Genomic DNA, 24,020 nt, shown 5'->3' on the forward strand with positions numbered 1-24,020 from the left:
CTGTAGGGCAGAGGCAAGACTCCGGCAGGGCACGCGTGATGAGCGCCTGTTTCCCGGACATTAGTGCTCCCTGGGTTTGGGGGCAGCGTGAGCCCTGTGCGTTGGTGTGAAGGTGAAGGAGGTCATCATGGGTTGAGTCTTAAAGGAAAGTTAGGAATCCCCGGGGTTCCAGACACTTGGCAAAGGCGGGACACGCATGTGGCAGGCTGGAAAGCACGTGTGTCCGGGCGAGTAGTGACTAGGTTACAGTCATCCCCCCCTTAGCTGAGGGGGTGTGTTCACATTCCCCAGCGGACACCTGAAACCACAGAGAGCACTGAACCCCAAATACACAATGTTTTTTCCTATACGTACATACTTACGGTGAAGTTTAGTTAATAAACCAGGCCCAGTAAGAGGTGAATGACAGGCACTCATAATGAAATAACACAGTTATAACAATACACCGTAATGAAAGTTGCGTGAATGTGGTCTCTCTCGCTCTCAAAACGCCTGTTGTTCTGCAGTTAGCCCGCTGGTGATGTGAGCTCACCCAAAGCTACATGAGGAGATGGAGTGAGGGACGGGCGTGGGCACCGTGAGCGCTGGGTTATGAGTGACCCACTGTCCGGCGCTGCGTCCCAGGGAGAAACACCTGCTTGAGGCCTACGGTCGACCGCGGACGGAAGGCACAGCCAAGGGGGGATGACTCTGTTACGTTTAGAGCTTGAGGTCAGTCAAAGGAAGGTGAGATTGAGAGCAGATGGGGGCTGGTCTGGTTTGAGATTCTCACTTGGAGGTCGCAGCATGAGATGTTTTCTCTGAACGTTTTTGAAACTTTTTATTTTGAAATAATCAATGACAAAAATAGTAGAGAGGGGTTCTGGGTTCTCTTCCCCCAGCCACCCTCCATGGTGGTGTCTCTCAGGACTGCCGTAGAGTAGCGATTGCAGGACGCGGAGCCCGCTGCCACCTGACTCCGTGTCACTGTGTGCACGCACACGCCGTGATGGGCAGGATGCACACGCGCCTCTCTGTGTGTGGTGTCACACGTGCAGATTTGTGCAGCCGCTACCCAAATGTAGGAGCGTCCCCCCTTCGTGCCGCCCCTTCTAACGATTTTAGGAAGCTCTAGAGGAAATCCAGTTTTCTCGTTGGCTAGGTGGGGCTATGTCGCCGGCGTCCAGAGTCCAGGGACAGGTTCATAGCCCGAAGACCTGGCCACCGAGGGCGCCCCCAGGAGCCCCCTGAAGTGCTGTTGGCAACATGCGGGAGGAGCTGGTGGTTTGTAACAAATCTTACAAGGAGTGAAGTTGCTTAACTAGGAACACTTTTTGTTTATTTTTTATTTTATTTTATTTATGTATTTATTTATTTTAAAGATTTTATTTATTTGACAGAGACAGCAAGAGAAGGAACACAAGCAGGGGTTGCTCAGGCAGAGGGAGAAATAGGCTTCCCGCCGAGCACGGAGCCCGATGCGGGGCTCGATCCCAGGACCCTGGTACCATGACCTGAGCCAAAGGCCCAATGACTGAGCCACCCAGGTGCCTCAATTTTTTAATATTTTTTTAAACAGACTCCACGCCTAGCGCAGAGCCCGACATGGGGCTCCATCTTATGACCCTGAGGTCAGGAGTTGGATGCTCAGCCAATGAGCCACCCTGGAGCCCCTTAACTAGGAATATTCTATGTAGAGTTTTTTTAAGATGGCAGAAAAGATCTGTTTATGTTTTTTCCTGAAATCTCAAGGATGCCATCCGCTCCTTCTGTGGTTTCCCCACATGCCCCGAGAGTTCTGATTCTCCCGCAGATTCCTTTTGGCTCTGGAGTCGCTGATCACGGGCTTCCTTGGCTCAGCCTGCAGAATTAAGTGGGTTTCTTACCCTGGCACGGGAAGTGCTTCTCACCATGGTCTAGGTGTGTCTTTCCAGACATCTTGCTTCTGTTTCATTCGTGGGTCCTTCCAGAGAGAACCAGTTACTGGCCCTGAACACGCTCCGTGCTTTTCCAAATCCGTGCCTCTGCTTGTTGTGTTCGTGGCTGATACTCCATCCCTTCCTCCATCCCGTGCGCCGAGCTCCTCCAAAGCCTGTCACTGCTGGTTGGTCCTGAGTTCCCTCCGTGGGCAGGTTTTCCTGGGCAAACCCCCTTCTCCATGGATGCCGGCCTTCCTCCTGCCCACTGCGCTTCTTACCTTGTCGCTTACATCACCCTCAGCTCAGTCATTCGTCTGCGTGCACACCGTGTGTTAGGTGTGTCAGATCCTGGAGTTCAGAGAGTTACGTGTGTCCATGTCCTCCGAGCTCCTCCCTCAGGGCCTTCTGTATGGTGAGCCACTAGGAACCCTTTCTCCTCGTCTGTGCTGTCCAGCCACTCTGGCAGGCATTAGGGAACATGAAGGGCTCCGAGGGCAGGTTTCTCCCCAGCCAGAAGAAGGCTTCCAGAAGCAGATCACAAGGGTGGCTGGAGTGAGAACAGCACTTGGAACCCACCGGAAAAAGACATTTTAGAAACACCAGGTACTATTATTTCGGAGTCATAGGTTACTTTATGTCAGGCCTGCAGGAACAGAATTTGTCCCACATGATACAAGGCTCGTGTTAGGCTGCGAGTCCTCCCGGGGTCGTGAAGAGACACCATATACCGTGTAGTCTTACTTTAACAAAATGTACGGGACCAGAAAGTTTGCAGGACGTCGAAGTGCTCATTTAACATCTTGGTAAAAGGAATGGCGGAAGCCAGGAGAGGCTTTCATTTTGCTAGTAAGCTCGTATGGCGTAGGGATGATGCGGTGCTGTCGCTCTTCAGGATGATGACTTTGAAGGCTCGTCTCCTAAAACGTGAGAACAATCCAGGCAGCCCCAGAAATACCCGTGTTTGCCTATCGAAGAGACTGTTATTCACTGCTCTCCAGTAAAACAGGCTCCTCCTCTGCCTGGAGCCTGGCCCCGCAGACCCCGTGCCTGGGACGGGCTGCCTGCCCGACCCGCCTGAACTTACCTGAGCACCCAAGCTCTTACGGGTCTGTTTCTGACTGTGGTAAAAACGTATACAGCCCGCCTCTGCGTGTGTAGCTCAGGAACATTACGCGCGTACTTGGACCTCAGCACTTTCCCTCTTGCGGATCGGAGCTTGTACCCCAGCTCCGCAGCCCCGGGCCCTGGCAGACGCCCTTCTGCTCCCCGTCTCTGTGAATTCAACTACTTCAGAGACTTCGTATGTGTGGGATCTTACAGTGTTTGCTTTTTTGTCACTGGCTTTATTTCTTGTTTGTATCACACGGATGTACGAGGTTTGGATCCTCCGAACCGCTAAGCTTTGCTTGTAAACCGAGCAGGGAAATCGAAGCGTTGCGTCCACATGTGTTACGCCGGGTGAGGACCCACGGACAAGCAGAGGCTGCTAACGTTAGCAGAAAATCGCAGGATGTTCTGTAACGTCTTCCCAGGTTTAGAGGCCTCCTGAAGGCCCAGGTGGTTACCAGCCGCAGGGACAGTCCCAGGCTCGGAGCCAGAATGAATGGGACCTTAGAGCCGTTTGGGTGAGGCCGCAGGTCTGGTGTTGCTGTTTCTCCTTCATACCCTATGGACGATGTTCTAAAGGTGGGCATGGCAAACGGATTCCGTAGGGGTCCAGGTAGTTAATATTCGGGGCTCCGTGCGCCGTCCGGTATCTACTGTAATGACTCGGCTCTGCTGTTTCAGTGTGGACACAGAGCATGGCTGTGCTTCATTGAAACTTGATTTCCAGGGGCGCCCGGGTGGCTCAGTCATTGAACGTCTGCCTTTGGCTCAGGTCAGGATCCCAGGGTCCTGGGAGGGAGCCCTGAATCAGGCTCCCTGCTCCGCGGGGAGTCTGCTTCTCCCTCTCAATCTTCCGCTCCCTCTGTCTCTCTCAAATAAATAAATAAAATTAAAAAAAAAAAAAGGAAACCTGGTTTATAAAAGCAGGCGAGGGGCCAGATTGGACCCCTGCTGTAGTTGGCCAAACCCTGTCCTCAGGCAGGCGGACCCTCACTGCTGCTACTTCTTTGGTCCTTAGCACCTTGCTTGCTGTCGTTCACACGGGAGACAGTTCTGGTTGTTGTTTGGGCCGATGGTCATGATGATGATTTAAGAAATGCAAATCAAGTGATCATTTCCTACTGACTTTTAATCATTTATTAAGTTTTGGGCTTATTTCCTGTACGCCATGCTAGCTAGCTTTACGATACAGTAAAAGATACACCTAAGAAAAGAGCAAACATGTTTAAAGCACATCTTCGAAGGGAGATGCAAAATTTTTCTGACGGTTCATAAAAGTATTTCTTTTTCTAAAGGAAAATAGCTTTGTTCTGATGATAAATATAAGATTTACTCAAGCAGTGCAGAGGAATGTAAAGAAGTAATAAATACGCCCAGTTCCCTAAACAGGAGGTAAGCACGGGTCACAGCCAGGTGTAAATTGTTTGCTGGATCCCTTTGTGTGCCCCTCCCCCCCCAATCTGTCTCTGTCACCTGCTTCGTGCCGGGGAAGGTCCCCCTGCATGTACCACATCACAGGCGCCCTGGCCCTGGCTTCGAGGTCTCCAGCCAGTGAGTGGAGGCACCGGCAGAGATCAGAGCGTGCGGGAGAGTGAGGTGGGGCGTTTACTGCCTCCTGCCCCTGCCCTTGGGGCATCCTCTGTCCAGAGCCCCACTTCGGGCCAGCAGCCCCTCCCGCGGCAGCTCTCAGCGCCTACAGCCTTGCCCTCCCCACTCCCACCCCTCGACCTTCAGGCCCGGAGGTGGCCAAGGCTCCCTGTGGGGGGACGTGCTCAGCGTCTGCCTCTTCTCTTGTCCCGCCTGCCCTCTGACCACTCCCCGACTCACCGCTCCCCCAGTTTGAATGTGCCGCCTGTCCCTCCCTGTGGCCCCGACCTGACCAAGACAGGGTCGTGTCCACTTGACTGACCCCCCCACCCCGACCAGGGCTGGTAAGGAGCACGGCCCTCATCTGCTTTATCTTTCCAGGCAAGAAACAAAGAGCTTCCGCACGTCGCGAGCACTGGGAAATCAGAGTCCACATTCCACCTCTCCCGCATTTGCTGGCCGGTGGCTTTGGGCAGATACGTGCTCTCTTTGAGCCTTGGTTTTCCTGTTTGAAGAACAGGGACAGTAATACCTGCCCTCATGGGGCTATTGGGGAGACCCCGCAAGGCCGTGCCTGTCAGGTGCCCTGGCACAACGTCTGGCATGTAGGTGGTTTTTAATTTAATTTAATTTTATTATGTTATGTTAGTCACCATACAGTACATCATTAGTTTTTGATGTAGTTTTTAAAAGGGGTTTAGGTCAAAGAGCAACTCCCATTTTCCTTGATGGGGAAGCAGATTCTCCTCCAGGGGCCTTGGCGAAGGGAGAGGCCCCGTGGAACGGGGAAAATGCTTTCCGTGATGCCCGTTTCAAGGACGGCTTGCTTGAGAGTAGCGCCCCTCCCCCCCCCACCAGGCTGGCCCGCGGGCATCTGGCCCGCACATTTCTTGCGGTGACAGCAGGTGCCAGTAGAGAGTCAGACCTACCCTTGCAGGTGGTGTGGGCTGAGATCCACGCCCGGCCTTAGCAGGCGGTCTGGGCTGAGATCCACGCGTGGTGTTAGTGTTACAAGTGTTTGCGTTACTTGAAAAGAAATGACTTTCAGAGACTGTAAGGAGAACAGGTGTTACTCACGCCCAGACTTTACTAATGGCAGTGTTCACTGAGCACATCATTAGAGTCTTCACATGCCACCATCTGTTTATTTATTTGGTCACGCCGAAACTGGGTGCTAGTATTGTTTCCGTCTTAGTAAGAAGACACCGAGTTTTAGGAGGAGGTAGGTAATTTGATGACTCTTTTTCTTAGCTAGTAACTGGTAGTTGGGGGGTTCACACACAGGCATTCTCTCTGGAAGCACGCCCTTGTCCTGGAAATGCTAGAAGGTCGATACTTAAAGTGTTTTAAAAAATTTGGGGGGCGCCTGGGTGGCTCAGTCGGTTAAGCGTCCGACTCTTGATTTCGGCTCTGGTTGTGATATCGGGGTCCTGGGATCGAGCCTGACGTCGGGCTCTGCGCTCAGCGGGGGGACTGCTTACGGACTCTCTCCTCTCCCTCTGCGCCTCCCACTTATGCTCTCTGTCTCTCTCTCAAATAAATAAATAAATCTTTTTAAAAGTTTGGGTTATCCGTGAACGTGGTAAAAAATCCAAACAGTGTAAAAGGCTGGAGTGAAGGTGTGGAGCGCCCTCCTTCTGCTGTTCCCGTTTGTTTCTCCAGAGCCGGTCACTGTTGCCAGTTTTCTGTGGATCCTTCCTGAGCTGTCCTGACAGGGGGTTGCCCATATTCTAGGAAAAAAGGCTGATCGGTCTCCACAGTTCATCTTAGCTCCACTTGCGCCCTGTTGTCCTCAGGGTTTTCTAGGCTCTCTGGGTTGGGTAGGAGGAGGGTGCAGTTGCTGAGACTCTCAACACCCAAATCACCAAATACCACCCACGCTTCTTATGTTTTTGCTTTCAGCCCTTCTAGAAGAGTCTAAACTCCCGTCATCCCCGACTTTCTTCATTTCAACACGTAGTCCAGCGTTCTCGGGGTTGAATGAAAGCCTTGAACTCATAAAACACTTAGGTTTACCTCGAAGGCCTGCAGAGACTGTCTTACGTCCTGGACACCTTGTTAGCTGGTGAGCTGCCTGGGGACACCGAGGGGACGGCTCCCGTGGCTGGTGTGGGTGCCTCTCCCAGTGTTCCTGTGGCAAGTGCAGTCCCTGTATTTTGACACAAACGTTAGGCCCTGTGTTCAAAGAAAGGATTTTAGAGTAACAACACAAAAATGATCAATCACATGACGATTGTCTTTCAAAGATGGTTTTCGGGGTGCTTGGCAGGGGCTCAGTCGGTTGAGCGTCCAACTCTTGGTTTCGGCTCAGGTCATGATCTCAGGATTGTGGGATTGAGCCCCGTGTCGCACTCCGTGCTCAGCAGGGAGTCTGTTTGGGGATTCTCTTTCTCTGCCCCTCCCCCCGCTTGCACACTCTCTCTAAATATCATTTTTTAAAAGATTTTATTTATTCGACAGAGAGAAAGAGAGCACAAGCAGGAGGGCCGGCAGAGAGGGAGAGGGAGAAGCTGACGCCTCGCTGAGCAGGGAGCCCGATGCGGGGCTCGATCCCAGGACCCTGGGATCATGACCTGAGCTGAAGGCAGAACACATAACTAACTGAATCACCCAGGGGCCCTAATAAATAAATATCTTTTAAAAAAAAAAAAGATGATTTTTACTACATTGTGTCTGATTCTACATGGAGATTCCCAAATGGCCAAAATACATTGTGACCCAACACAGCAGAATGAATGACGGTACATTTACAGCGTAATTAAAAAAAAAACAAAGAGCTTTGTGCCTTAGGTGGTTTATTTAGTGGCACACTCCTTCAGAGTAGTATGCAACTGCAGGGAAATAAATGTTTAAGAACCCTCGTGGTTATATACAGTCAGAAGTCGAGCATGTCTGTACTGCGATCACGTGACTGGGGACCCCCTTGCAAGCTCTGTATGCCTGTACCAGGAAGGGGGACCCGGGGGGGTCCTGCTTCCATCTCTTCTTTCAGAGCAACTCTGATGAGCTCAAAGCGTCTGGTATTGATTTCTGAGAATTCTGCCGCAAGAGCCATCATGAATTACTGGTTCTGTATTTTATTTCAGGATTTCAGCTCCTTCGTGTTCCAGAGGCATGTTTATAATCAGCTGTGGGGCCTGAGGGGTATGCACCCATGCAGCCATTGATTAAGTTGACATTTGGTATTAATAGCTTGGAGACTCTTTACGTCCTAATACGCTTATCCATCTTAGATTTCAGGTCAAGGCAGTTTTGACTGATGTCTCCTAGCTACTAAGTGCTGGCGCTGGGATGCAGACTCCACAGCCTATCTAGAAGCCCACACACTCAGCCCTCCTGATGCTTCCTCTGTCCCTTTGCCTGGTCCCACGTGCACCTTTAGCAATAGGAGCTGTGTGTGTCGAATCATCATCCACCTGGGCGGCAAGCCCTCCGCTTTAGCTCTTCGGAGCTGACTGCCCTTATGGAGGAATTTGATCTCTCTGAGCACAGACTTCGGTTCTCCATCCGTGAACTGGGGCGAGTGAGCCCTGCCCTCCTGCCGACCGGGCAGATGTACTGACCAGCTGACTCTCCCGGGCTTATAGCACAGCACCTGCCACGTTGTGTTAGCCCCTGTACCCTCTCTTCCCTTCTAGAAGCTGGGCTTTGGATACGCGTTAGGTGTTGCCTGGGATGCTCCAAACAGGTAGCGGCTTGGATATAGTCAGACATCTCATTCTGTCTCTCACTGTTGTTCTTTCTTTCGTAGTAAATAGAACTGGACTCAGCCTCTCTCTGGGAAAAGGAGAAAACTGTCCCCAGAAGGCGAGGAAGGGGCTCCTCCTCCTCAATGGGCCATGGGCCTTCTTGCTGTGTAGGATAAGAGCAGGCCACACCACGTTTCCCATGCAGGGGTGCTGCGTGGACGTTTCACTGAGGTTTGTTCACGTCAGGACTGCCATGACCAGACAGGTAAATACAGAGATTAGATGACCTTGCCGGCGTGGAGAACAGCATGGCAGGAGCCGAGACTCGCACATAGGACATCACGGGGTGGGGCTGTGGGACGGTGGTCTCCTCTGTGTAAGGGGATTGCCCGAGATTCATGGCAGACAGTGCTGGAGCGGTGATGGGGATGAGGCTGCGGTGGGTCCTGCCCCCCACCCACTTAGAGAATTTGGATGTTGTCTTTAAGAGACTGTGATTGACTCAAGGTTTTTGAACAAGGGGAGTCAGGACGAAGGCTGAATTTGAGGGCTTGGACAGACAGGTCGAGGTGAGCGCCCAGGTGGAGGTGAGCTCAGACAGATAGGTGGAGGTGAGCACCCAGGTGAATGCACGCTCAGATGGACAGGTGGAGGTGAGCGCCCAGGTGGAGGTGAGTGCCCAGGTGAACGCGCTCGAATGGACAGGTGGACAGGTGGAGGTGAGCGCCCAGGTGGAGGTGAGTGCCCAGGTGAACGTGTGCTTGGACAGACAGGTGGAGGTGAGCGCCCAGGTGGAGGTGAGCTCAGACAGACAGGTAGAGGTGAGCGCCCAGGTGGAGGTGAGTGCCCAGGTGAATGTGTGCTCAGACAGGCAGGTGGAGGTGAGCACCTGGGTGAATGCATGATCGGACAGACAGGTGGAGGTGAGCACCCAGGTGGAGGTGAGCACCCAGGTGAACGTGTGCTCCGACAGACAGGTGGAGGTGAGTGCCCAGGTGGAGGTGAGCTCAGATAGGTGGAGGTGAGTGCCCAGGTGGAGGTGAGCTCAAACAGACAGGTGGAGGTGAGTGCCCAGGTGGAGGTGAGCGCCCAGGTGAATGTGGGCTTGGACAGACAGGTGGAGGTGAGCACCCAGGTGGAGGTGAGCGCCCAGGTGGAGGTGAGCTCAGACAGGTGGAGATAAGCGCCCAGGTGGAGGTGAGCACCCAGGTGAACCCGTGCTTGGACGGACAGGTGGACGTGAGCACCCAGGTGGAGGTGAGCGCCCAGGTGAACCCGTGCTTGGACAGACAGGTGGAGGTGAGCGCCCAGGTGAACCTGTGCTTGGACGGACATGTGGAGGTGAGCACCCAGGTGGATGTGAGCTCAGACAGGTGGAGGTGAGTGCCCAGGTGAACACGTGCTGGGATGGACAGGTGGAGGTGAGCGCCTAGGTGAGCATGTGCTCGGACAGACAGGTGGAGGTGAGCGCCCAGGGGGAAGTGAGCTTAGGTGGAGGTGAGCTCAGACAGGTGGAGGTGAGCGCCCAGGTGACCGCGCGCTTGGACGGACAGGTGGAGGTGAGTGCCCTGCTGGTTGTGCGGTGGTACTTGGAGGGGGTGGCCGGGAGACGCGGCCCCAGCTCTGAGCTAGGAAGAAGAGGGGGAGGAAACAGCTCTTTGTGGCTGCCAGGCTCTGACACGCCTCATTTCCAGCCTTCCCTGCAGGATTAGGGCAAGGACAGGCCGCTGGCTGAGCAGCCCAGGACAGGAGCCCGAGGTCAGGGTGCCCGAAGAGGGTCTGCGGCCCAGCTGCTGATCCCACAGCCAGGGAGAAAGAGGGTGTTGTGTGAAGAACTGAATCCTCAGCACCTGGCACAGTGCTTTTGGTCCCGTGAATAGATAAGGGCACTTAGGAAACCGTCTGCCTTCATTTTCTTTCAGGGCCTAGTTCCTATTTGTGTTTAGTGGATGAAGGTTCTGCGGCTCAGTGTCTGTCCTCACGTCCCCACGGAGGGCGTCCTCGCCCCAGTGGTGGCCTTGTGGCTAGATTTCCTGTCCTTACCATACTCGTCCGTTCTGCCAGTGTTCCACTCCCTTCTTCCGGAAACTCTTTCCTTATCTTCTAGATGGGGTCAGTGCCCTGCGGCCCACGGGCCACAGCTGGCCCGCCACCTGCCGCTGTGAATAAAACTTTATTGGTGCACGGCCACACTGTTCACGGATGTATTGTCCGTGGCCCCTTTCGGACCACGCGGCAGAGTTAAGTCATCGTGACTCAGACCCTGTGGCCTGTAAAGCCTGGATTATTTATTCTCTGGCCCCGTACGGGAAGCTTGCTCCCCGCTGTTCTGTCACAGTGCCCTCCCCTGGTCTCCTTCCACACGCGGAGCGGAGAGCACGAGCGAGAGCCCGTTCTAAGGGGAGGCTGGGAAAGCTCTGGCCGAAGAACCACTCAGAGGACTGAAGAAGCCCCACCCCTCCCCCAGCTACCTGGTTCGAGAAATAGAGTCTGACATTTCTTAATTAAAAAAGGAAAGCTCTTAGCGTCAGTGTGTCATCCTACGCAGCATGGTCTTGCCCTGGGCTGAGGTGTTTACAGGCAACACCTGGTCTCAGGGCCATGGCCAGCCCTTCTGCGGCAGGCACTGTTCCCAGCTGCCTCTCAAAGCTCAGGAGACTGAAGCAGGGGAGCCTCTCGGAGCGGCCAAGCACCACGCCGCCGCGGTGGGCTGCCTCCAGGGGGCACTGGTGGCTCAGAGCCAGCACTGAAGGGAAAGCAGATGCACTGTGTACAGCTGGATGAGGTTCCCAAAGCTTAGCCTTGCCGCCCTGGAGTGCAGAACCACATTCGAAATCCAGCAAAGCCAGGGGAAAACATCCTACAAAGCACAACTCTGCAGAGCAGTGTTGGGCCTAACGGAGTGTGCGCTCTGGGTGGCGGGGTGCAGTCTGCTGCGGTGGGGGCTCTCGGTGCCAGGAGTGCTCTGTGAGGCACACACGCTTGAACACAATCAGGTGGGGTCTTCCTGCGTGTTGTGCTCTATGTCACTGTCCTCTTACGGAGCCCGTGGTGAAAACAGGGCTACGCCAGAGGCTCATGGAGAATTTGTGCACAGACCAAGTGGTTTTCTCCTGCTCTCCCTGCCGAGTTTTGACCTTGCAGGGCGTTAGGGTGGCTCTGGGACCCTTAGTGGGGACGGCCCAAGGTGGGACCAGTGTGTGCAAGGGGAGCTTGTTTTTTTTTTTTCTTAAGTATTTTATTTTTTATTTTTATTGTTATGTTAATCACCATACATTACATCATTAGTTCTTGATGTAGTGTTCCATGATTCATTGTTTGTGCATAACACCCAGTGCTCCACGCAGAACGTGCCCTCTTTAATACCGATCACCAGGCTAACCCATCCCCCCACCCCCCTCCCCTCTAGAACCCTCAGTTTGTTTCTCAGAGTCCATCGTCTCTCATGGTTCGTCTCCCCCTCTGACTTACTCCCCTTCATTCTTCCCCTCCTGCTATCTTCTTCTTTTTTCTTAACATATATTGCATTATTTGTTTCAGAAGTACAGATCTGTGATTCAACAGTCTTGTACAATTCACAGCGCTCACCATAACACATACCCTCCCCAATGTCTATCACCCAGCCTCCCCCTCTCTCCCACCCCCCACCACTCCAGCAACACTCAGTTTGTTTCCTGAGATTAAGAATTCCTCCTATCAGTGAGGTCATATGATACATGTCTTTCTCTGATTGACTTATTTCACTCAGCATAACACCCTCCAGTTCCATCCACGTCGTTGCAAATGGCAAGATCTCATTCCTTTTGATGGCTGCATAATATGCCATTGTGTATATAGACCACCTCTTCTTTATCCATTCATCTGTCGATGGACATCTTGGCTCTTTCCACAGTTTGGCTATTGTGGACATTGCTGCTATAAACATTGGGGTGCACGTACCGCAAGGGGAGCTTGTTAAGCCTGCGTGTGATCTTCAAGCCCTGTTGGTGCCTTGCCTCTGGGGAGGGAAAGCATCCAGGACCAAAGACACTTGGATTCATCAAGTAGACGCAGGCCAGGGGGGCTTTTAAGGACCTGAAGCTGGGACCGCAGGTTACCCGATGGCTGAAGGGAGCAGCGGTACCCATCCTGTTGGCTGGGGGTCCAGCAGCAACACCCCACACAGGATGTCGGGACCCCTGCCTGTGAAGGGCTTGTCACCCGAGAACCCCAGAGCCGTTCTCCTTCTTGCTTACTCACTGTAGAGCTCGCTTCAAGCGGCTGGGCAAGGTCACACTTCCGCCGTCTTCCCGTCCCAGGATGTTGCCTCCCCGATGCAGACCCGGGGGGGGGGCCTCCCTGAGGGCTGTAGTGCAGGCGGGCGCAGTGACCCAGGGGGAGCGAGACCACCTCTGTCGCGAGGGACTTGAGAAAGGTATTTTCTTGTCTTGCTGTCTCCTTCCTTCTCCTCTGGTGGCCTGGAGGTGCGTGATCTGAAACTCTAGCTTCCCTTTCTCGTGTATTGACTGGCGGAAATCCCGATTTCCTCCTGGCTTTCCTTTTGGCATCTTTGCATTTTAAAAAAATGTGGTAAATAACATATAACATGAGATCTACTCTCTTAACAAAATTTTAAGAGTACAGACCATGTTGGCCATGGGCACCGTGTTGGACAGCAGATGTCTGCCATGTGTTCTCATCCTGCCTGGCTGAAGCCGGTACCCATGGCAGCCCCCGTTTCTTCTCCTCCCTGCCTCCCACAACCACCGCAGTACATTCTGCTCCTGTGAGTTTGGCTGCTTCAGATGCCTCCTACGAGCGGACTCATGCAGTATTTGTCCTTCTGCACCTGGTTTATTTCGCTTAACCTGATGTCTTCCTCCACTCTGTAGCAGGTGCAAGAGTTTCTCCTTTCTCACGGCTGAGCAGTATCCCAGTGCATGCGCCTCATGGTGTTTATACGTTCATCCATCAACAGACAGGTGTTTCTACCTCTGAACTCTTGTGAGTAAGACTGCTCTGAACATGGGTGTGCAAATACCTTTCCAAGACCTGGGTTTCAGGGGTTTTTTTGGCTAAATACGCCTAGTTGTTCTACTTCTAGTTTTTTAAGGAACGTTAATACCGTCTTCCATAGAAGCTGTACCTTTTCATATTCCCAGCAACAATGTACAAGAGTTCCAATCTCTCCATAGCCTCGCCAACATTTATTATATTCTGTTTTTTTGTTTTTTTTTTTTTTTAAATGGACATCTTAGGTGTGAGGTGGTATCTCGTTGAGGTGTTGATTTGCATTTCCCTGATGATGAGTGATGTTGAGCATCTTTTTATATGCCTCTTGGCTCTAAAACTGAATCAGGGAGACATAAGAAATCTGAACAGACCAATTACTAGTAACAAAATTGAATTAGTAAACAAGAAACTCCCCACAGGGGCGCCTGGGTGGCTCAGTTGGTTGAGCGTCTGACTCATGATCTCGGTTCAGGTCATGATCTCAGGGTCGTGAGTTCCGGCCCAGTGTGGGCTCCACTCTAGGCGTGGAACCTACTTCAAAAACAAAAAAGGAAACAAAAAAAGAAAAAAACAAAAAACTCCCAATAAACAAAAGTCCAGGGCCAGATGGATTACAAGGGAACTCTACCAAACATTTAAAGATGAGTTAATACTTATTCTTGATCTATTCCAAAAAAAAGAGGAAGGAGTGCTTCCAAATTCATTCTGTGAGGCCAACATTACCCTCATACCAAAATCAGATAAAGACACTGTAAATATAGAAAATTACAGGCCAGTATCCCTGATGAACATGGAAGCAAAAGTCCTCAACAAAATACTAGCAAACCACAGTCAACAAAACAGTAAAAGGATTACTTACCATGATCAAGTGGGATTTATTCCAGAGATGCAAGGATGGCTCAGTATTCACAAATCAGTCAACATGGTCCACACATGAACAAAATGAAGAATAAAATCAGTATCATCATAATAGCTGCAGAAAAAGCATTTGACAAAATTCAACATCTATTCCTGATGAAAACTCTCAACAAAGTGGGTCTAGAGGGAACATACCTCACATAATAAAGGCCTTATAGGAGAAACCCAGCCAACCTCACAGTCCATGGGGAAGAACTGAGAGCTTTTCCCTGAGATCAGGAACAAGACAAGAGTGTCCATTCTTACCACTTTTATTCAACGCAGTACTGGGCGTTTTAGCTGCAGCAGTTAGATAAGAAAAAGAAAGAAAAGGCATCCAAATTGGTATGGAAGAAGTAAAACTTGCACTATTTGCAGACGACATGAAGCTATATATACAAAATCCTAAAGACTCCACCTGAAAACTACTAGGATTGATAAAGGAATTCAGTAAGGTCACAGGATACAAAATTAATATACAGAAATCATGTGCCTGTTGGCCATTTCTGGTCTTCTCTGGAGAATTGTCTGTTCAGGTCCTTTGTCCATGGTTGGGTCGGGTTGCTTGTGGTTTTGCTGCTGAGCTGCGGGGATCGCTTTGCCCCTACCTCCCGAACCTTCATGCCCCGACCCGGCAGACTCCTCTCTCGTGCTCTCTGCTCCTCAGCGGGGTCCTTCTGCCCTTTTCTATTCCCCCGTGCTTGTCACTCTACTCCTGCGACCTTTCCCTTACTTTCCGAAACATACTCAAACCCAATTCTGCCACGTCCTTAAAAACCCAGGTCCCGCCAAGGTTCCCACGTTCCTTCCCCAACAAGCCAGCCAGATGGGTGAAGTCTTGGGTGCATCCTGTCCCTGTTGCTTCTGGGCAGTTGGCAGAGCTTGCTGTCTTGCACACACAAGGGGGATGGTGTTACACACGTGCTTGTTCTGTGTTGGCTGAGCTCCATCTCCGGCAGGAGCCTGGGAAGCCGTGTGTGCGTTTGTGTGTGTCTAACAGAGCTGAGCTTCCAGCTCCAGCGAGGTCTGGCGACAGGAAAGGACCTGGAGCGAGCGTGGTCTCCGTGCACGAGTCACCATTCGTCCCCCAAGAGAAGGAAGAGCAGGCCAGGGTCAGGGAGGGAAGGGAAAGGTCAGCGACCAGGGCGCGCGAGCACGTTTGGTTGGAAGAGACAAGCAGGTTTACGCAGAAGGTTATGACTGTGATGGGAGGCGGGCTCTGCAGGCACGGGTTGGCAGGTGTGCGCTGGGCTTCACCCCACCCTTCTGCACGTCACCAGAGCAGCTGTTGACTGCGGGGGGCCAGCCTGGCTGGCAGTCGGAACACCTGTACCCCGAGTGCCCTGTTCCAGAGAATCCATGGCTTCCAACCCGGGGTGTCCTTGGCAGCCTGCTGCATGGCTGGTCCGTCCATGCCAAGCTCTAGGTCACCCAGAGGCCCCCCCCCACAATCCTCAGGAGCCCAGCAAGGGAAGGCCCCTGGGCCCAGCCCGGAGCTGGGCGTGTGATGTGGCTCTTGAGCCGTGCTGGTCCGTCATGCTCCCTGCCGGGTGCTAGAAGGACCCTTCGGTGGGCCTCACAAAACCCAAGGAGATGCTCCACCTCATGGTCTTTTTATTGCCTCCTTCATGAGACTCCTGCACCCCTCTCACTCTTGTCAGCTTTTAGTCGCCTCCAAGACGCTGCCTTGCACCGTGAGCCCTGGCAACCTGTTCTGTCTCACTGATGCATGGCCACTTCTGGGTCCCTGTGTTCCCCGTGTTCCAGCCAGAGGACAGTTAGGGGCCCCCTTTTGTACCTTTGAGCATTCCTGGCTGGGGCGAAGCCTGCTCTCTCCTGAATCCGGGGAAGCTGACAGCCAGGCAGGCCTCGGCCCTCCAGTAGGAGGGGAAGTGCAGCGGGTGGCCTGGTCCTCTCACGCGCTGACCTCACCCTTCCTGCTCGCTGACTTGGAGGACAGCTCCGTCTGTTTCGGCTTCTCTCTGACCCTCTCTCACTCCCCTCCGATTGTCACGGTGCTGGGGCGCTGGCTCCCCAACCTGGCCGGTGTGTAGGATCGCCTGGATGCTTAAGAAAAGAAAGAAAAAATATTCTTAGTTCCTATCCGTGGAAATTTCCTGTAGGTGCGGATTGGGTCTCGGAATCTGGTGTTTTTGTACATACAGTTGACCCTTGAACTACTCAGGTGTTAGGGGCACCAACCCGCACATGCAGTTGAAAATCCACGTGTGGCTTTTGCCTCCTCCAGGGCTTACCTGCTAGTAGCCTCCTGTTCACCAGAAGCCTGACCGTGGACACACAGTTGACTATCACGTCTTTTGCATGCTATATGTATCAGGTACTGTGTTCTTACAATGAAATAAGCCAGAGAAAAGAAAACGTTGTCAAGAAAATCGTAAGGATGAGGAAATGCATTTACAGCGCTGTCCCCTATTGAAAAAAAAACCCACGTAACCGTGGGCTTCCACAGTACAAACCCACACCGTCCAAGGCGTACACAGGAGAAAGCCTGGGGAGATGGGTGACAGGCTCCCTGAGCTGCTGAGTGTTTGTGTCCCTGATTGCCTGACTGTGCTTGTTGGAGTTTCTAGGTGGTCACGCGTGTTTCGGCGATCAGGGAGAGGACGGATGTCATTCCAAAGCAGAACGCAGACCCCTGAGGGTGCGTCTCTTTCAGAAACCATTCACACTCTCACGTGTGCTCCTCTCTCCCCCAGGGGGACTCGATCTCATCTTCATGCCGGGTCTCGGGTTCGACAAGCAGGGAAACCGCCTGGGGAGAGGCAGGGGCTACTATGACACGTACCTGAAACGCTGTCTGCAGCAGCAGGACGTGCGGCCCTACACCGTGGCCTTGGCCTTCCGAGAACAGATCTGCCTGCAGGTCCCCGTGGACGAGAACGACATGAAGGTGGATGAAGTCCTTTATGAAGAGCCGTCCATGTGAACCCTGACGCCTGTGGCCAAAGGCTTCGTCCCAGAGAAAAGCAGAATGTGTCCATTCCCCCCTCAGGACACCCATGTGCGTGCGGCCTGCCTGCTTTCTAGTGTAATTGCAGAACACCTGACATCCAACCACCTTCCCAAATCAGGAGTAGAACGTGAATAAAAATGGAGGCAATGGCCATATGATTTTCAGCCTGTCTTGCTGGTTATCGACGTGACGGGTGGATCTTTCTGCAGCATTCGCTCCGTGTTGGTGAGGTGCTGTGGTCCCACCCGAGTGGGAGAGCCAGGGGATCTCGCCCCGCGTGGACACGGTTCCAGCGCGTCCTGTCATGGGCCTGCTCAGGCTTCGGCAGGCTCGGGAGGCTCAGCCACTGTTCACTGACCTGTCGGTGTGTGTGTGTGCAGAGCTCCCCCGGAATATTCTAGCACTTTGTCATGACTTCATTTGCTCACCCTGAGATTCCATGTCTGATGCTTTGTAGCTTTTGACGGTCCGTGGACTGAAACCTTTTACGATTTAAGTGCTTTAGCTCCATCTCTGTGTGTCTCTGTGTGTCGGCCACTTAGGAGTTTAAGATCTGATGTCCCGTCGGTTAGAAATTATTTGTTTGCTCGTGGTGTTTGCTTTGGAAATGAAATGCGCCGTGGGCTGCGCGCCGGCAGATGGCATCCCGGCGTGGGAGCGGGGATTTTGTGGGGGAGCCTTGCTCGTGACCGGAAACCCGGGAGTCTTCCTAGACGCTGCTCTCATCCCCACCCTGCGCCCCGCCTGTGCCGGGTCCTGTGCTGTTTGCCTCCGGGGTGCCGCTGATGCCGGGTCTCTCCCCTCCCCGTCCCCTTGTCCAGGCTCGCGGCGTTTCTGAGCCGAATGGGCAGGAGACTCCCATCTGGCTTCTCTTGCCTGCAGTCTGGCGCTGTCTTCCCTGTTGCCCAAACTCCAGTCCGAGTGACTTCACAAAGCATGAATCTGGGAGTCTGGCCATTCAGGGCCTGTGGGTAACGGGGGGTGACCGGCTGCCTTCTCCTGCAGGAGGCCCCCTCTGCAGATGCTCACGTCTGTGCCCTTCCTGGAGCAGCAGGGGTGTCTCCTTGCCTTTTGCACCTTGTCAGCGAGCTTTCTCCACCGGCTGTGAAGCCCTTTCTCCTTTTGTTCACCCGGAAGCTCCCGTCTGTCCTTCAAGACTCAGCTCGGGCGTCTCCTCTTGTGTGGAGTCTTCCTCTACGTCCCCAGAGTTAGTGTTGCTCTGCCTGTTTAAAGAGCCCTGGCCATGTCCCCCTGTGTCGTGCGCATCGACTGTTGGTTGTCACGTCTGCCCTTTCCCTGGGCCGCGAGCTCCAAAGAGGAGGGATGATGCTCACCATTTCCTGTACGTCGTAGACACCTGCACATACGGTTGGTGTTTGAGAGTTTGTGAGAATGAGGTAAGGGAATGTGCAGAAGGGTTGCATTTAAAGCATGGATCTATGTTCTTTGGATAATAGCATGTGTGACTTGGTGATTTATACATAAAAGTAAAAAATATTTTAAAATGTGAGATTTCATGAGATTCCAGAAGGCCAGAGGGCTACAGGTCTCCCACCCAGAAACAGTAACCCTGGTGGCCTGGATTTTGTGGTAGTCATTGTGCAGAGCGTATTGGGAACGGGAAAACCCCGACAACACAGGTAACGCCCATCAGGGCATAAGCAGAGGCTGAGGACAAGGCCTCGAACCCAGGAAGCGAGCCAGTGTGCTCGGGGCGTGGGGGAGGGGACGGTCCAGTGGAAGACGAACAGCCACCGGATCTGAACGTCCGTCCACGATGCTGCCCTGCTGTAGAACTGAGTGTAATTTACCGAGAAGGTAAACTGTAGAGTCTAGTCCACCAGCAGATGTAACTAAGAACGTGCAGTCACCCGGTCCTGCTAACCTGGGAGTGATGCGTGTGTCTAGGTGTGGACGGCCCCATGCAGAAGCCTGGGTCCTGGCCCCCGTTCTCCACTTCTCTCTTTCAGAGATCATTTAATGGTCACACTGCATTTTAATCGTGTGTTTGCACACTTATCCCCTGCATGAGCCCACGAGCTCCTCACGGGCATGGTCATGGGAGTGTGTGGTTCACCGCGGTCCCCGGCACAAAATAATAGCCAGTAAATTCTCGAGGAAGGGACGGGCGGCGTGCAGGCTGCCCAGTCTGTGTTGTGCCCTTGCTGCTTTGTGTGTTGGCCACCATCTGCTGCCAAGATTCTGCCCCTTCAGCATTGTCTCCGGGCTGGATTATTCTAGAACACAGTTTCTGTTACTGCGGCTGTGTGGCCCTCCAGGACTGGTCCGTGTGTGTCCCGTGGTCTGTGCTGCTCGGCCCCCTTCATGCATCTCATGGTCATCATCCCTCCTGGCCTCCTGCCCTTCCTAGTGGGGCTGATCTCTCATGACTGGGTACCCCCTCCCCAAATATAGGCTTATATGCTTAAAAATAAACAACAAATTGCTTTCCAGATAACATCTTATGCACAATAGGAAACACGCACAAATAAAAGGGAAGAAACAATTGAAACCGTCTATTATCAGTAATCTGTGATGTACTTAATTTCTAAAAGGGAAAGCAGGGATGGAGATTTTTTGGAAATTTACTGTTTTTGAAAACCTTATTTTAATCCCCTTGGAATGGTTGAAACGTCTGGTTCTAATTTCAGTTTATTTCAATGTTGGGTTTGAAGGGCTTTTATAGCTGAAAACAATACCTTCTAGAGATAAGCAGATCCATACAGAAGCACTGCTACACTTGTTAAAATTTTCAATGCTGTTTACCCATTTTGCAGAGGTCTTTTTCTCTTTTTTAATTGATATCCATTTCCAGTGCACGCCCCATGTGTTGCAAGATGACCCTTCTGTCTCATCGGTGGAACGTGACTTCTCCCTGCGAGATTCAGATCAGGTGTATTTATTCTGTGGCGGTATGCTTAGGGAGCGGGCCATTGGTGGCCATTGGTACCACAGGAAAGTCAGAAAATGTGGAGCACTCACCTTTGTGTGAAAAGTACATGCAAACTCATCTTGAAGCTTCACGGCTCTTTTTAAAAGCATTTCACCCTGAGATTGTCAGAGAAATGTAGGTGAACCAAAATATTTTTCATGGGTCACTCATAGCCTAAAATATTGTGAATATTCTGTTTTGTGGAATAGAATCCTCTGTGGGATAGAATCACGTCGATCACGTAGTGCATTTCTTGTCTGTGAACGATGAGGGGATGCTGTGGCTGAGCCTTGATGGGGGTCCACCCTGCTCCAGACAAATGCCAACCAGAGGAATCCTGTCACAGCTAGACTTAGGTCATTTGTCCCAAAACATGGTCTTTGTTAACATGTCAGCTAATTTTGAGACCCCTACCCTCCTCATGACTTTGATGTATTTAATATCTGAACCTTTCATTCATTCTTCTCATGATGAGACCATAAGCTGGGATCTGCCGGAAGCTTCTGTCCTTTTACCCAAACTCCCACCCTGAAAAATTTATTTCCAGAACTTACGTCATTGGATTGTCTGCAGTGTTTTTTCCCCCTGTTATCCAGTAAAACATGTTTTTTTTTTTCCAGGGTTTTTTCCCCAACTGTTGCATGAGTTTCACCCATACTCTGTGGCCATGAGAACAAGTGTTTACAGATGGTATGCTCCTGTTTGTGTTTTGTTCCTTAACGACTTATAAACATTTATGATTGCATTTAGTGAACATTATTGAAAATGTATTAGAATTAGTATTTTGAGATAGTAGCTATTACTGAAACTTCATAGAGGTTCATCTTCATCTTCTGGGTCTGTAGCATCTGTTGACCGTGGTGGCTTCTCACTTTTCCTTATGTAGGAAGAGGCTCATCATTAACTGTGATGAGCACAGATTCCTGCTAGAGCATCTTTGTGAAAATTTCAGATTTGGGGGCTTCCTTCTAGACAGATGTTACTGCTTTCCCTTGTCGTAGAGCTGATGAGTAGCTTTAATCAGGAGCAGAAACATCAACTACTGTTGCTGATTCCTGCTTGCCTCCGAAGAATAATCCTTGGTTTGCTGTATCTCTGTAAGAGTCGTTTAAAGCTACTTATGCATTTTAAGAGGGTTGGCTCAGTGAGAGCCATGTACTGCATGGGTAAATCCTCGTTTCCGGGACTAGAGGAAAAGCATCGGATGCCAAACTAGGCTGACGGCGAACTACCTCCACCCACCAATATCCCATGTCCCCATCCTGTTCCCCCAGCACAGCTACTGTAACCCTAACCCTAACCCAAACCCTAGCCCTGAACCCAAACCCGAACCCTAACCCTAACCCTGAACCCTAAGCCAAACCCGAACCCGAACCCTAACCCAAACCCGAACCCGAACCCTAACCTTAATCCTAACCTGAACCCTAACCTGAACCCGAACCTGAACCCGAACCTGAACCCTAACCTGAACCCAAACCCGTACCAATCTGACGTGGGACTTCTGACGGCAGGCACAGTGAGGGGCTGATATCAGTCTCTATTTGAACTTTTAGCAAAACTTCTTGTCTTGTAAAGACAAAAAAGCAAATACAAAGAGAGATTCTAGTTTCTTCCCGAATGCCAGTGGACCACTGGCCCACTCCTGGGGTTTGTCCCCCACGTGGAGGCACTGGTACTGTAAGGCCCGTGCGCTTGGCCCGGGGGTTAGAGGGCTGGCCTTGCCTGTCACTCCGCAGAGGGGCCCCGCCTGAGCTGCCGGCTCGTGATTGCACGGCCCCCGCTCTCCCTTGGCCCCCCTGACCTCGGGCATGCATCTCATCTCCTGCTGGTGCTGCCCCTCTGTGACCCCGTCATGTCTGGCCCCCGTGGCCCAGCAGCCGTCTCCCCATCTTCATCTGGATGCTCTGCTTGGGGCTGTTCTTTTGCTGACGATGTTTGCATAGAAGGAGTAACTTCAGTTAGGTCTTTAACAACAGGGCACGTCACAGAATGCTGTCAGCGGGAAACAGCAGACCCGTCTCTCGTTCTTCCCCATCAGACTCCCCCGCTGACCAGGATCTGCCCTCTGCGGGGCAGCGAGGGATTTCTGGGACTAGACAAAAGACTAGAAACACCATCTCAATCTCCCACTTCTTTTCATTTCATCGACCTCTTCCCACTGTCCGTAGTAACTGTTTTCCATCATAATATTTGTTATTTGTGGTTAATGTTAATATTTTTGGTTTATTCTGACCCAACAGAACATGTGAATACCAACTGACAAGGTATCTGCAGGAAAATCTATCGTGTTTCATGGTTTTGGTTATTATGTGTCCTGTGAATATCTTCTTTATACTTTTAATCTTAAACATGGTACGTTTAAAAAGTGTGCTTTTGCAGCAAACAGTTGTTTCAATGGTGAATCAAATCCCAAAGAGTTCGCTTTACTATAAAGGGCAAACATTTATTTGGTTTATCACTGAGAAGTAATCTCTTCAGGACTGAAATGCAGAAAGTCTTTATTTGCTCCCAAGCTTAGAGATAAAGAATACAGGATTATTCTGGAGATCTGGGCATCCCAATACTCGCCCGCTTACTCGGATGTTGATACTGTGGAAGAGATACATTGTTGTAAGTCCTAAATTTCTACTGTGCCTCAGATCTAGGGATTCGATAAGGTAGCAAGTGTTACTCCCTGAAATGATGCCGAATACAAAAACCAGTGGACAGTGGAGATTAGCATGATCACCTCCTCCGCCAACACACCCGTCTGCCATGTTGCCTCACGTTATTGTCATAAAACATTACTTGCATCACTTGCCCACACTGGATGGTTCTGTTGCCCAGCGAGTGAAGTGCAAACCCTTGGCACGCACGCAGGACCCTTTCCAGCTCAGCCTCGACTTCTCTTCATGTCTCCCGTCACAGACACACGCCTCTTTTCCTCTCAGACCAACAGTGCTCATTACGTCAGGACCGGCATTGCGGGTAGGGACTAGATTACACGGTTGGCTACTAGAATCAGTCTGCCACAAGAGAGGCGTGTTAGCGGTGGATGGTTCAGCAGTGGGCCATCTCAGGCACGGTATTTTCCGGAGGGTATCAGTCTCTATCGACAGATTGCCTGGGGATCTGGTTAAAATGCGGGTGCTGATTCAGTAGGTCTCAAATGCCCTTGAAATTCTGCATTTCTGACAACCTTTCCCGGCAATGCCGCCTGTGCTGGGTGTTCTGAGTAGCAAGGGCCGGAGCTGTGCCGTTCACCGTGGTAACCCCAGTCACAGATGGCTTCTAAAATTTAAATAGATTAAAATTAAATGAAATTTGAAATTCACTTCCTTGGTCGTACTAACCACATTTCTTGTGTCTACCGTTCTGAATAGGGCAGGGGTTAAACATTTCCACTGTCACAGAACGTTCTATTGGAGAGTGAGGTCCACCTACTTAAGGTCTATCTGCTAAATTAGGCCACCTACTAAGTCAGAATCTCTGGGGGCAGGGAACTGGGATTTGCATTTAAGACAAGCACTGCAGGGGGTTCTTAGGCATGCTAAAGTTGTAGGAACGGAGATGCTACAGGGGTCTAAAATCTGAGGTCCAGAGATAAAGAGAACATGGGAATAGGCAGATATCACAGACAGACACGCGGCTCAGCTTAAATTGGAATGTTCTGGCCAGCCACGGAAATCCTACACCATTGTCTGCAGTTAGGGAGGATGATGCCCGGTGGAGATGACCTCTGACGTCAGAGCTACATCCGGTACCTCGACCCAGCAACGTCAGGTGTGCAGCTGGGCCCGGATTCCGATGCTCTCTGGTCCCCTCTACCTTGTGGTTGGCCAGGGGCTGCAGTCAGCTTCACGGATGATGCTTAGGCTGGCAAGTACGATCAGGCCTTCCTCACTGCTGTCTCCTCCTCCCGCTCCCCCTCCCCCTTCCCCCATCTTCCTCCCCCTCCCCCTTCC

General features: G+C 51.8%; 1 protein-coding gene across 4 annotated transcripts in view; it reads left to right on the plus strand.

The window, feature by feature from the left end:
* MTHFS (methenyltetrahydrofolate synthetase) overlaps positions 1-17,625 on the plus strand; it is a 47,820-nt gene extending 30,195 nt beyond the window's left edge. The window contains exons 3-4 of one of the 4 annotated variants that reach the window (XM_027571363.2): positions 6,495-6,657; positions 7,053-7,068. In XM_027571363.2, coding sequence (XP_027427164.1) covers positions 6,495-6,657; position 7,053 — 164 coding nt within the window. In that variant the 3' untranslated portion in view covers positions 7,054-7,068. Of the gene's footprint in view, positions 1-6,494; positions 6,794-7,052; positions 7,069-16,887 lie in introns of those variants that run through there. The other 3 variants (XM_027571365.2, XM_027571362.2, XM_027571364.2) reach the window with 3 other exon arrangements.
* The last annotated feature ends 6,395 nt before the right edge of the window (positions 17,626-24,020 follow it).

This window comes from Zalophus californianus, chromosome 6, assembly GCF_009762305.2.
Source record: "Zalophus californianus isolate mZalCal1 chromosome 6, mZalCal1.pri.v2, whole genome shotgun sequence".
NCBI classification, from domain to species: domain Eukaryota; kingdom Metazoa; phylum Chordata; class Mammalia; order Carnivora; family Otariidae; genus Zalophus; species Zalophus californianus.